The sequence below is a fragment of the Desmodus rotundus genome, chromosome 1 (genome assembly GCF_022682495.2).
Source record: "Desmodus rotundus isolate HL8 chromosome 1, HLdesRot8A.1, whole genome shotgun sequence".
NCBI lineage: Eukaryota > Metazoa > Chordata > Mammalia > Chiroptera > Phyllostomidae > Desmodus > Desmodus rotundus.
The window spans coordinates 33661350-33675940 of NC_071387.1; the positions used below are offsets into that span (position 1 = coordinate 33661350).

Sequence of the window (14591 nt, forward strand, 5' to 3'; positions counted from 1 at the left end):
GCGTTTATGAATACTTGTTGAAGCCTTTTTATCGTGGCTGCTTTAAAAGTCTTCCTTTGATCATTGTAACATCTCTGTCTTCTCAGTGGTGGCATCTATCGATCGTCTTTCTTTCATTCAGTTTGAGATCTTTCTGGCTTTTTATATGAGGGGTGATTTTTTAATTAAAACCCGAACATTTTCACATTACATTATGAGGCTTGGGGTCTTATTTAACCTTCTGTGCTAGCTGGCTTTTTCTGACACTGTTCTGGCAGAGCAGGCGGGGGACATTGTCTTGTCACTGGTAGGTGGAGGTACAAGTCTAGGTTCCCCATTCAGCCTCTGTTGATACCAACGAGGGGCAGACTCCTTGTAACTGCTGGGTGGAAGTGGGAGATTTGGCTCCCCATGTGGACTCACTGATACCAAAGGCAAGGGAAGCCACTAGTAAGCAGGGATGGAAGTCCCCGCTCTCTTCTTGGCCTTCTCTGACACCACCAGCTGGGAGTGTTGGGGTGCTTCATTACAGCCATACAGAGTGAAAATCTAGGTTCCCCACTGAGCCTGCCCTGGCACGGGTGGAGGTTTCATCACAGTTTTTTGTTTCGTTTTGTTTTGTTTTATTCTTTGGTGTTTGGCTGGAGTCAAACAGTTATTGACTAAAAGTTTTCTGTCTTTCTAGGCTGCTCTTTTCCTGGCCCTTTGGCTGGAGAGAGCAGGCTTTTGTTGAGACTTTATCTGTGCCCATAGGCATATCTGGTTGCCTGCTTCTTCAGCTCCAATCTGGGATAGATGCGGTGAAAAGAAAACCCAGGGCACTTACAGCCGTGTTGTTCCTAGGGTCCTGAGGTTCCTAGCTGGTCTGCCTTCCTCTCTGCACCCTTTAGAATCTTCTTATGCTAATTTTAAATAAACATAAGTTGTACTTGGCCAAGTCCTAAATTTTGAAATAGAATTCAGTCAGTACTCTGTGGTTGGAAGAGGAGAGAGATAAAAAGATTTTAGATGGTGAGGGCTCTTCTGCCTGCTGTTCTGTTCAGTGGGTTTATGCCCCAGAAGTGGATGTAATTATGTCTGAAACAGTCAATGTCTATTTATGAAGGACATTTTAAGTTTTGCCAGCTACTAGAGTAGAAAGCATTGTTCACATAACAATTTTATGGCCATCTTTAGTGCTTTTATAGGCAACTTTGATGAGGAAATTAAAAGACTAATTGGAGGCCACAGTTACACATTGACTAACAGAAGTTAGGTGAACCAATAAAATTATCTATGGGGTTTCTACAAAGCTGCCTGGTATGACATGTTCGTGGAAGTGTATGCGAATGCAGAGTAAGTGATACATGGGTGTGCGTTGTGTGTATCCTAGTTATACTTAAACTACATTTATGAGGGTTTTTTTCCATTTAGATTCGTCAGATACAGATTCATGAAAAATTAATCAGGGATAATCAAGGAAAAGCAGAACCTGTACTTGATAAGGAAAATAAGAAACTGCTCTGCAGAAAGTGCAAAGCCTTTGCATGTTACACGGCTAATATAAGAGTGATAGAGGTAAGTAAGCAGCCGTTTTCACAAAGAGCACTGGGTCATTTTTTTTAACACTAATTAAAGCTAACCAACTAATGGAGATTTTTATAATGAGATTACTATTATTTCCTTACAGCTTTATCATGTCACGGTGCATGTATTTTACTAAAGCGAAGAAGTTAAAAGAAACCTTTAATTTCAACAAAAAAGAAATAGTTTTAAAAATTGCTGCACAGACACTTAATTAAAAATTATGTAGCCACTAAAAATAATGGGTATCCTAAATGCACTGTGGTTTCCTGGATTACATTTTAGAACAGATAGAAGGATATTACTGTAACCAAGTAACCAGGGGCTTGTTTACGTGGCATCTTGCTGGATGGCCCAACAATTGGTGTTGAAGGAAACAGATTTTTATTTACAAGAGTCCAACCTGGGAGGGGGCTGCTGGGAGCACTCCTGCTCAGAGCCCTGCTCTCCCACAAGACCCAGCACTCCCTTTGCTCCCCAAAAGGCCAGAACCATGCCCAGAAGTTCCCCATATCCTTATCTGTTCTTACGCTGGCTACACAAACAGGGCCCCATCCCCTCTGGAAATGCTCTTGTGGGGTTTGGAGTCTCATCCTCTTGATGCAGCTCTCCTTCAGGATCTGGGGTGCGTTGATCTCAGTCTCCATGTAGTGGCTCAGGAAAACATGCCGTGTTGCACTGTATCATGGTGAAATCCAGAAAGGCACACGTCCCAAGAGAGTGACTTCTCTGTACGTCCTTCAGAAGGGCCGAAGTCTGTGGCTCGGCATTCCTGGTCACAGTTCAGTTCGGCGCCAAGCATCTCCCAGGAATCCGTGCTTGGTTAGGCAGGTTCCTGCACAGCTCCATCAGCTCTCTCCTTACACCCTTTCCTCCTGCATGGCTTCTACCTCCTCTCTTCCAGACCTCAGGCGGAATCCCCTTATCTCTCAGCCCGCCCTTATTTTAAAAGCTCTGCCCAGAGCTTCCTATGTGACCTCATATCCAGCCCCTTCTCCCATGTGCTACTTTTGCCAGTTCATCCATATCTTTTACCTTCTTTTGGCTGCCATCTTTAGTCAGGGAAAGAGTTCCCCGTGACATGGGGTCATCCACCTCCCCTGGCTATGTCATCAGTCACTGAATGCTCTGAATGTCGTGTATACCTTTGCCCAGGGTTGCAGCACAGCTATTAATTAACTTGCCATTGTTGTGCAAAGTATCTTAAAGAATGTATTATCTGCTCTCCCTTCCCCCAGTCGAGGTTTGTGGGGAAAATGCTCTGCTATTTTCAGGGACCCCCACTCTGTACCCTGTTATGTTACTAGGAAAAGAGGTAAAATCTGTAGTTTAGTTAATAGTAATGTGCCAATATTAACTTCTTAATTTGGAGAAATGTAGTATGGTATGTAAGATGTTAGCATTCAGGAAAGGTACTGAAGGGTATATAAGAATTCTCTGGACTACATTTGTAACTTACCTATAAATCTAAAAGTATTCCAAAGTAAGGTTTATTAAACAAAATGATTATGAAGTTTACATAGTATAATGAAAAACTCCTTATAAAGTGGAAAAATAACCAGGATACAAAATTATAAATATGCTACAATTATAGCTGTGCGAAATAATAGCAGCATTTCCACTATCAGTATAAAAATACAGAACAACTGTACAGAGAAAAGATTACAGGAAATATACTAACATGTATTATTTGCAGCAAGACTCCATGATTTATTTCTCTCTGTACTTTTTATGTTTTCCGAACTTTCTTTTTGGGATGCAAATCACTTTTATAAGCAAAATATTTCCTTATTTTTAAAACACCGTATCTACAGGTTATGTATATAAATAAATAAATTATATATATACATTTGTATTTATTTATTTTCACTTTTAGATAAAAGATTAGAAAAATCTCAAAAGACAGAAACAGGATATTACTTCCTGCTGCTAATGGAGGGTGGGTGGAGTGCCTGCGCTGGTTCCGATGATGGGCGATTATTACCTTAGGGTTCTGTTTGCAGAAAGCTGAAGTATCTAATCAGGCCCACTGTTTGAGCAGGAAGCATATTAGGGGCAATATTGGCAAGTTCCCAGACCTTTCTGAGTTTGCTTCTTTAACTATAAAAGATCCTTTCAGCTGGGTGATTTTTCTATTGAAAACGGCCCTTTTAGACTCTGTGTTTTCCTGAGGGACTGGTAAGTTGGATCTGCATTTGTTCTGTGCAGCCTGGCTTTTTTTTAGCTTTGCTCTAAAGTTAGCTGTAGGCGGGGCCTGTGGACACGTTAGTTCCTCCCCCTGTTCAGATCCACATTGACCCTTTGCTGTTTTTCCCTGTGTCTTTTGAATGATGCCTGTCAGGCCACTGGTGAACCCAGGCTTCACAGATCTGCAACAAATACCCCTTTCCTTTCTAAACTAATGAAGAGTATCTACTTCGAGAAGCTAGGTTGCCTGGAAACTTCTTAGTCCTCCTCTTCATGAGAGTCCCCTATCAACTCACTTGCCCCTCCACCCCCAGCCCTCACTTGTGTGCATCAGGCTGTATGGATTCTGCGTTGGCCTTCAGGTGAATCCATATTTCCTTCTTTCCCCATATGTAAGATAAGTAGGATCCAACCTGCTCTTCATATCAGATTATTGTGGAGGTTTTTAAAAAACAATTGTGAACTGGTTGTAACATTCTGTTTTGTATGTTCTATCCCTTCCTCTATAGGAATGCCATTACACTGTGGTTGGAGATGCTTTCAGAGAGTGCTTTGTGACTAAATCACACCCCAAACCAAAGAATGTGGGGATTTTTGAGAAGAAAGCAAAGATATTCTGTGGTAGACAGGACTGCAGCCATGACTGGGGGATCTATGTGAGGTACAAGACATTTGACATCCCGGTTATAAAAATTGAAAGTTTTGTGGTGGAGGATATTGCAACTGGAGCTCAGACGCTGTATGCAAAGTGGAGGGACTTTCATTTTGAGAAGCTACCATTTGATGCTGCAGAAATGTCCAAATGACTTCAGGACTCGTCTTCAGCTACAGAGAATGGGTGATCTGGAGTGAAGGAGAAATTACCCCAGTGGGTAAATCATGACACCCTGTACCACTGTCGAGATATTTACCTACGGCTGGTACTGCACTGAATGTTTATCACTTAATTCACCTTTCGTTCATTGCTTTTAACAGTTTGTACTATACCGTATACATAAAGCGCGCATGAGTGACTCAGAACACTGAGTGCTTCGTAGGCCAATAGGGCTCTAAGTACTTGGGGAAAATTTTAAAGCCTCAACTTCTCTTTCCATTCTCCCCTTCAGAACCAACCATCGGTTTATACGTAGTAGCCACTCAGTACACAGGAGAATAAATGAATGAATGAACGGAATGTTGAAAGGTTTTTCAATGCCCTGGCTGAGTAGCTCATTTGGTTAGAGTGTCAACCGCATACGCCAAGGTTGTGGGTTCAATCCCTAGTCAGGGCACAAGAATCAACCAGTGAATGCATAAGTAAGTGGAACAACAAAATCGATGTTTCTCTCTTTCTCTCTCCCTTCTTCCTCTCTCTCTCTCCAAAAATCAATTTAGAAAAAACAGAACAGTGCTTATGATGCCCCCCATTTAATAAACTAACAGAAAATAAGTTATTTAAAAAAATTTTTTTTTCACACTTCCTTTTCTTTCCTTAACCTACCATAAACCAGCTGTGCCTTTAACAATCTACTGCAATTGTTCTTCTCAAGGTCACCGGTGACTCTGGTGCCCAAATTCACTGGGCACCTCTTAGTTCTCTCTGAGCTCTTTGCTGCTTTGGGCCCCATTGAGTACTCCTTTCTTGGAATTCTCTTGGCTTCTGTGTCTTCTAGCTCTGTTTTAGTCCGTTCTGTTGGTTCCTCTTTGCTGATCCCTTAAATGTTGATAATTCTAAAGGTTCAACATGTATACATATACATCAATGTAATGGTGACATGTGCTCATGTTTTCTATTTAGCAACGTGTGTGGCATGTAATCTTAAAGTTCTGTAGAGGAGGACTTTTACTAATGGAGCATGTAAGTGATCCAGTACTTCCTGAGAAGCTGATTTCTGGTCTTTTAGTTTATTGTGCATCTTGCCCTATTGTTTTCATACCCTGTGCCGTTGTTCCCTTTGAATGGTCTAACCAAGCCATTTCCCAATGCTGGCTAGTGCTTGGACTCTGCTCTCAGCTCCCTTGGATGATACTGATGAGGTTGTTTAATTTGGCTTTCCTTTCTATTTGAAAAATCAGAGTGCAGACCCAAAGGACACTCCTGTGTCATTTAACTAGGTCTCCTGGGGCTCCAGAGCTTAGTTTGGGGTTTTCCGGACATGGACACAGCTGTCTGAATTTTGCTTTTCTCTCCAGGCACAGTATTTTGTGTTGAATTCAAGGTGGGCTCTGCAGTAATTTAAACATCTTTCTAAAACAGATTCAGATTACGTGTTTGTAATTCATGTTGGTGGTTCAACTGTCACCTCATTAACAACAAGAGGCATCTTTGTTGCTCTTATTACCTGGGACACTCCAAGGGGGGTGGAGATGAAGACCAAATGTACATTATTATAAATCACAATCTCACAAGTGTCTCTTTTTATATTGAATGGCTTTTTTTTTTTTTTTGCTGTTGTTTAAAAACTTCAGTAGAATATATAAAACATCTACTGGAAATCTATTTGAGAAAAGTTCTTTCAAGGTTCTAAATGGTCCAGTTTAGATGAAGGTGAATAGTCTCTCTTCAGACTAAAGCTGATGCAAGAAAAACTTCCCTTGTTTGATTTTAGCATGGAGCCAAGCCATTGCCAGGCATGGAGCCTGGAACAGAGGAGGCTCTTGGTTCTTATTCATTGAAGGAAAGAAACCAGTAAGTAGGATTTTAAGAAATGAAAACTTTTGACCGATGCCCCAATGCTGGGCATTGGATTTCTGGATCAGAGGCTGCATTTCAGAAGCAACGCGGGAGTTTTTTTCTCGGGCCTGCACCCAGCCCCCATTAGAACATCCTGGAAGGCTGTCCAGCCACGTGTAAGTTTTGAAGTTCCTCAGGTGTGTGAATGAAAGTCCACAGGACTCTTCTGAGGAATTAAAGGGAGTTTCATTCTGATATGATATGCAAATCAGAGAACTGTGGGTGAAAAGGGGCCTAAGCCTGGCAGCCTCGGGGTGGCCTGCGTAACGAGTGGCCTTACAAACTCGGAGCCCTGAAGTAACCACATAGGATGGCCTGAAATTAAAACTTTCTAACTAAAAGCAGGTCATGGGCAGTTATGTCCTTAGGCTAGAGTCTTCCCTGACAAAAGTCAGTCTTCACCTGAACTGAGCCTGCCTATTGCCTCTTTGCATCTATAACACACCCTTGGAATGCCAAATTTCTTTTTTCTGGACCCCCCAAAGCACAGACACCACACCGGGGGAGACCACAAGTCTCATCATTATTGTGTTAATTGTAGACTGTTAACTATCCTGTACCCACCTGAGTAAAAGATGTGTCTGTTATCTTACTTTCTATCCAATCGCAGAGGTTTCTCCCGCTTTGCTTTTCCACCTCCCTAATCTATCACCAGTGGGTTTCCTGTAACCCAGTTTGTCTTCTCTTAATTCTAATGTATAAAATAAGGTGCAAAACTGCCATTTTTCCAGAGTTTTTTCTCAATCTGTTGAGGTTTTGCTTCCCAGCAATTGTGATCAGTTTGGCTCAAATAAACTTATAAAAAGTTCTTACAGGTTTGGACATTTCTTAAGTTGACAGAACATAGCCTTCAGCATGAAGCAAAGACACACCCTAAGGTGGGAAGAAGGCAAGGGCTTTAAAAGCGAGAGTCAAAGGGGTGGGTTGCTAGGTTAACAGGCCCATAAACTTCTATCATTCATTTTCTGATTGGTGGGGCAGCTGGACTCTCCAACTTCTGCTGAATAATGGGCAGTTTCAGCTGACTCATGGTCTGCAGATAAAGTCCCAGGAGATAGTCAACGGTTGGAGTCAGTCAAAAGACATGGTCAGCGGGGGAGGGGCCACAAGGCATGGGCCTATGCCTCAGTTTCCCTTGGAGTCCATAAAGTAAACTGGTAAAACAAGTGCTCTGCTGAAATGGACAATTCAGGGAATGCAGTTGGTTAGGTGGGCAGAGTTCAAGTTTAAACTGCAAAATGGCCTAGTTACTCAAGAAAGGTCAGAGACAGATTGCAGAAGGACCTAGCTGTTAGGTTGCAAAATAACAACATTAGAATGGTCAGGTGGTTTATTATAGAACCCATTCCACAACCACAGATCTCGTTATCTTTGTGGTCCCTGCCAGTGCGGACCCTGGGGTAGCTTCACCTGAGATGGAAAGTGGCCTTCAGGCAAATGCCTGCTTGTACAGCAAGCTCAGTAAACTCTGATTCTTGCCCTTACAACTGATACTACTTGAATTTAAAAAGCAAACAAACCATCAGCATTTCCTCAAGTGCATCCTGTGGAGCACAGATGCTGTGCGGTGCTCTAAAGCAAGCATCCCGTGGTCAGCTAGAAGCATCTCGTGGCCAAGATGCTGCCAAGTCTGAGTGACAGCACACACTGCCACTGTGTCACTGCATCGGTTCTGTGGTAATGAGGCCCACTTCAGCCAGTGGTTCCCAAATGCACTGACCCTGGAACCCTTTTATTCATGGCACGTTGTTACCATCCCACAGAAGCACGGTAGAGGGAGAGGCACCCAGCCCTGATGCTGACTGAGCAACCAGAACCAAATTGGAGCATTGATTTCAGGATCATACCAGTAACTCTTACCACTGTATGTAATAAACTATACATTTCACTTCAACAAATCTGTATTTAACATGTAGGCCTCGGATCTTGGGGTGCAAATTAGAACTGTCAAAAATATTAGGTGTAATTATATAATCCTTGTTCATGATAATTTGCCTGCCTGAGTGAACAAAAACGACTTGGGTATTAAATTCTGTTTGTAGTCATGATGTTTAACAACTCCTAGAAGATACCCAGTGAACCTTAGTTACTATTTTCAATAAGTTAACTCTGCATTGCTCCTATATAGCCCTGCAGGGCACCCACACTGTCTTACTGTAACCCTGAAAGGGGAACTGTGCCAGAATAAGGTTCTTCATTTAAGTGACCAGGAAACTCCCGATATTTTTACTGTCATTCTCTGGAGCATTTGAGATCTTGCTCCCTGGCATATGTTCTCAGTTTGGCTCAAATAAACTCATAAAAGTTCTCTACAGGATTGGACATTTCTTTTGTCAATAGTAGAGTCGTCAAATTTGTGGAGACAGGAAGTAGAATGGCGGCTACCAGGGGCTGGGAGTGCAAGAAGAACGCAGAGTTATTGTTTAATGAGTATAGAGTTTCGGTTTGGGAAGATGACAAGTTCTGAGCATGGACAGTGGTGATGGCCTCACGACAATGTGAATGACCTTGCTGCCACTGGACTGTGTACTTAAAAATGGCTAAAGTAGACTTTTAATGTTGCGTACATATTAGCAGAGAAAAAATATATGCTTCTGATCGTGGCTCTAGGTTTATCAATTTAATCCTAAGTAGAAACTAGTTTACAAATTCTTGTGAATCTTGAGTCCATTTTTATCAAGATTTCAAACTGTACATAAAAAAAGGTGATGTGGGACTTCCAGCCAAGATGGAGGTGAAGGTAGATACACTTTGCCTCCTCGAACAACCAAAATAAGGACAACAACAAATTTAAAAACAAAAAATAACCAGAACTGCCAGAAAATCGAACTGTATGGAAGCCTGACAACCAAGGAGTTAAAGAAGAAACATTCACCCAGACAGGCAGGAGGGCAGTGGGACAGAGAGGACACTCAGCAAGGCAGTGGTTGGCAGAGTGGCAGTCCCACATCTGCATGAGGATAAACTGGGAAGAACAACTGGGAAGTGAGACAGACCATGCAACCCAGGGTTCCAGTGTGGGGAAATAAAGCCTCAAAACCTCTGAATATAAAAACCTGCGGGGGTTTTAGCGGCGGGAGAAACTATCAGTCTCACAGGAGAGTTCATTGGAGAGACCCATAGGGTCCTAGAATGTACACACACCCACTGACCCAGGAATCAGCACCAGAAGGGCCCAATTTACTTGTAGGTAGTGGAGGAAGTGACTGAAAGCTGGCAGAGTGCTGAGCAAGTGACCTTGTTCCCTCTCAGACCCCTCCCCCACATACAACACCATAACCCAACAAAGTGGGTTGCCCCACTCTGGCGAATACCAAAAGCTCTGCCCCTTACAATGTAATAGGCACACCCAGACCAAAAACAACAACAACAACAAAAAAAACCCAAATGAAAGAAAAGATCAAAGCTCCAAAAACAGAATTAAGCGATGAAGAGATAGCCAACCTATCAGATGCAGAGTTCAAAACACTGGTTATCAGGATGCTCACAGAAATGGTTGAGTATGGTCGCAAAACAGAGGAAAAAGTGAAGGTTGTGCAAAGTGAAATGAAGAGAAATGTACAGGGAACCAACAGTGAAGGGAAGAAAACTAGGACTCAACAATTTGGAGCAGAAGGAAACAATAAACATTCAATCAGAACAGAATGAAGAAATAAGAATTCAAAAAAAATGAGGAGAGGCTTAGGGATCTCCAGGACAACTTTAAACATTGCAACATCTGAATCATAGGGGTGCCAGAAGGAGAAGAGGAAGAGCAAGAAATGGAAAACTTATTTGAACAAATAATGAAGGAGAACTTCCCCAATTTGGCAAAGGAAAGAGACTTCCAGGAAGTCCAGGAAGCTCAGAGAGTCCCAAAGAAGTTGGACCCAAGGAAGCACACCCAAGGCACATCATAATTACATTACCCAAGATTAAAGATAAGGAGAGAATCTTAACAGCAGCAAGAGAAAAGGAGACAGTTACCTACAAAGGAGTTCCCACATGACTATCGGCTGATTTCTCAAAATAAACATTGCAGGCAAGAAGGGGCTGGAAAGAAGTATTCCAGGTCATGAAAGGCAAGGACCTGCATCCAAGAATACTCTACCCAGCAAAGCTATCATTTAGAATGGGAGGGCAGATAAAGTGCTTCTCAGATAAGGTCAAGTTAAAGGAGTTCATCATCACCAAGCCATTATTATATGAAATGTTAAAGGGACTTATCTAAGAAAAAGAATATCATCAAAAATATCAACAGTAAAATGACAACAAACTCACAACTATCAACAACTGAACCTAAAAACTGAAAACAAACTAAGCAAACAACTAGAAAAGGAACAGAATCACAGAAATGGAGATCACTGGAGGGTTATCAGTGGGGAGGGGGTGGGAGGAGAATGAGGGGGAAAGGTAGAGGGAATAAGAAGCATAAATGGTAGGTAGAAAATAGACAGTGGTAGGTTAAGAATAGTATAGGAAATGGAGAAGCCAAAGAACTTATATGTATGACCCATGGACATGAACTAAGGGGGAGGGGGATGTGGGTGGGAGGGGTGCAGTGCAGAGGGGAATAAAAGGGGGAAAATGGGACAACTATAATAGCATAATCAATAAAATATGTATACCTACAAAAGAGTTCTATCAGCTGATTTCTCAAAAGAAACCTTGCAAGCAAGAAAAAATGAAAAACAGAAAAAGAAAAGAAAAAGGTGATGTGGGAAGGACCATGAGATAATGATATTTTTTTTCCTAAAAGGTATTTTCAACAATGAATTTTTTTATGTCACAAAAGAGGAAAACCATACAACCTTTCTGGGGAATTTTTAACTATACACATTAATATATTTTCTCCATTTAAAATGTCTTCACAAACTGTCATTTAAATCCTGACATTAAATGTAAATTAAAGTAAAAGTCATTGAAGTAAAAGTCATTAAAGGAAATTTCTCAAGTGAAATATCAAGAAAAGCATATTAAGGAAGACTATAAGCCCTAACCTAGAGCAGGGAGGTAAAAGCAGGTGCTACTTTCTTCCTTTCCTCCTTTCGTTAAGTCACATTCTTCTGCCAGTTTGAAAAGGCTTGAGGAGGAAGAGGAATCCTGGCTTGGGAAGGCAGGAAAGAGTCATTACAAAATGCCAGGCCTGCCCGGATCTGTGTGGCACAGTCGGTTGGGCGTCCCCGGCGAAGTTCCGGTCAGGGCGCATGGCTGGCTTGCAGGTCAGGCCCCTGGCTGGGGGTATGTGGGACAGGCAACTGATGTTTCTTTCACACATGGATGTTTCCCTTGCTCTTTCTCCCTCCCTTCCCCTCTCTCTAAAAATAAATAAAATCTTAAAAAACCCCAAGAAACAAAATGCCATGCCTTCACCGGAGAACCCTCCTACTCCCTCCCCTTTCCTTCCAAGGATTTAGGCCAGTGTTTTGGGGACTGCCATTCCATCCCAGATCCTTCCGAACCCAGCTGCACCCATCCTGAGACGATGATACAGCACCTGCCTGTGGGCTCTGCATTCTTCCCTCCCAGCAGACCTGCAATGTAGAATAAAGAGGGACCACTAGGCCAGATTAGTGCCGTCCTCAACCCTCGGGGAGATTTTAACCCAAAACTCCAGGACTAGACGACACGCAGGGTTAAGGTGAAAATCCACTTGGAGCCGATCTGGACCCCAGGGAGACGCCGCACTCCTCAGCGCTGTCCCTCACCCCACCCCCACCCGCCTCATCGCAGCCTGGGACAAAATTCAGGTGAGCTCGATCAGGCGCCTGGAACCCCAGCGCTCGAAGGCGGCGCTGGCAGGACACCTGGGAGCGGGGCCAGAAGGTCCGGATCCCGCTTAAATCCGCGGCCTGCAGTCACAGCGCAGCCTGTGAAGAGCCCTGGACCTGCCCGCCGCAGGTGAGCGCACGGAACCTGACGCTGCGGGGCCACCCGGGAACCAGCCTTGCGCAGGGAGGGTGCGGGGGTTGCAGGAGGCCCGGTCCCTCGTCCCCGGCCTGGCGGACAGGGAAGCCTGACCTCTGCCCGCTGGGCTGCGGAGCGATCGCTCCTTGCACTCCTGGAAGCGGTGGGCAATGCGCAGGGCGGGGAGCAGGCGACACTCCCCAGGCCCCTTCTAGTCTGCGGGTCTCCTGTTGCCCGGTGTCAGACGTGTGAGATGGTGGTGAGGAAGAATGACTTCATTGGGAATAAGATATCCAGAGGAGGAATTTTATCTTAAAACTGACCATATTTTACCACGTGGGATAAAACACTTGTATCTTGAGTTCCAAGTTGTGAATTGAATTCTGTGACGTTTTGCATTGGTAAAACGTTACCACTTCTTTAATTACTGCTGTAAACAGCTTTGTGTGATTGACTTGACTAGTAACTTTGAAATTCTATGTTTTAAAAGTATGTACAAAGTCTTACCTTTTAAAATAAAACTTAATTCTATATGCCACAGGTGGCAAATACAAGGCTTGCGCCCCGCCCCCCACCTTGTTTTATCCCGCCTGGCACCTTGTTTCTACCCAGCAGCAGTGCCCCTCTCTCATTTAACTGTTAAGGAGTAGTTACATTTATACAGTCCTGAAATTACATTCGACCCTTTGAAGGCAACTGGGCGGCTGATGTGGCCCCGGGTGAAAATGAGTTTGACACCCTCGCTATACGCAAAGGTGGGGTTCTTTCCATAACTTCGTGTGAAGAACATTTCTGTCTACAGTTTTTCCATTTTCCCCTGTAATCTTGGCTCAGTTTGAGGATATAAGATGGGTTGCACCTTCTCTAAAGCCATTAGCTTTCCAGATTTAACGATGAGGTTCAGCCCGGGATTATGAAACGCCAGTGTTTCTAGTTAAGGTTCAGCTTCTCTGACAGTTCATGTTGTCACCCCTAGAGGGAGCCATGTCTCTCCTGCAATGGGTTAAGGCCACTGACCCACTGTTGCAGGGGTGGGGAGGGAAGAGTCTGTGTGTGTGTGTGTGTGTGTGTGTGTGTGAGAGAGAGAGAGAGAGAGACAGACAGACAGACAGAGATTGATTGATTTATCCATATCTGTGATCTTGCATTTTTATAAATCTCATTGGGTACGAAGATTTATGTCCCATGAGTCTTTGAGCTAAACTGAATCATCGAGTGGTGTATGGGCTTCCCTGAAGGAGATTTTTATCTGCTTCTCAACCCTACCACTCAGAAGTAATATCTCCATCTTTTTACTGGTCAGTTTTCCACATGTGGAAGAATCTAGAAGTAGATTTGTGATAAAACACAGCTTATGATGGCTGGCTTATTGGGAAATATCACTAAGTGCAACAACAGCCTTCAGCCCGTGCTTAGAGAGACAGGGGTCAGGGGCTTAGTGATGGAAGATTCTCTCCACTGAATGAGCCACCCCCACTGCCTTCAGCACAGACACAGTGGCCTCGTGGGGAGGCTGCTCCTGTTGTTCTCTCAGCTCCCTTGGTTCAGAGCTGCCTTCTTGGCCCGAACCCTCCAACATCTATGTCAAGGTCCCTCCTCAGCGAGGGCTGGGCTTCTTCAGAAGGACTGCTAGGAGGTAAACACTGCTCTTTCTTACAGCCCACGGGCCCTAGTTCTTTAGAATCTCTCTGGGGTCCCATCATCTCAGAGGATGCTGGGTTCTGACCATCATGGGGAAAATCTTCAAAATGTGTTCCCTTCTCCCGGGAGCTGACGTCCCTGCTCTCTCAGGAAGCGCAGCTCTGCTGTCTGTGGTCCTGCGCCTGAAAGAAAGTCCCCTCGGGGACTTAAAAGTCTCAAGAAAGTAACAAATGCAGGACAGACATGAGATGTCCAAACCTGTAGAGAATTTTTATAAAAGTTTATTTGAGCCAAACAGAGGATACACCTGGAAACAAGATCTCGACAGACTAAGAGAAATGCTTCCTATGACAGTTTTCCTGCTGTTTGAATTAGGAAGGGAACTTATGGAAGATTAAAGTAGGAGAAAGCAAGGTGAGGATTGGAATACGGGACAATTAAGGAAACTTCTAAGAAAGAGGATTACTCTGGCATTTCAAGGTGTATTAACCTAGATGCACAAGAAGGATACGCAGACGGGCTAAAACCTTTTACTAAAGAAGTTTGAGGCCTGGGGCGTGATCACTCCCCATGACTGCCCGTTTAGGATTTGTGCCTGGATCGCCCTGTGCGGTTACTTTCT

The 14591-nt window shown here is 43.6% G+C and overlaps 1 protein-coding gene across 1 annotated transcript in view; it reads left to right on the forward strand.

Moving 5' to 3' along the window:
• The window catches only part of RIGI (RNA sensor RIG-I), a 42964-nt gene extending 38215 nt beyond the window's left edge, over nucleotides 1-4749 (forward strand). Inside the window, exons 17-18 of the mRNA XM_024560084.3 lie at nucleotides 1393-1536; nucleotides 4239-4749. Of these exons, the coding sequence (XP_024415852.2) occupies nucleotides 1393-1536; nucleotides 4239-4535 (441 nt within the window). The 3' untranslated portion in view covers nucleotides 4536-4749. The remainder of the gene's footprint in view (nucleotides 1-1392; nucleotides 1537-4238) is intronic.
• The last annotated feature ends 9842 nt before the right edge of the window (nucleotides 4750-14591 follow it).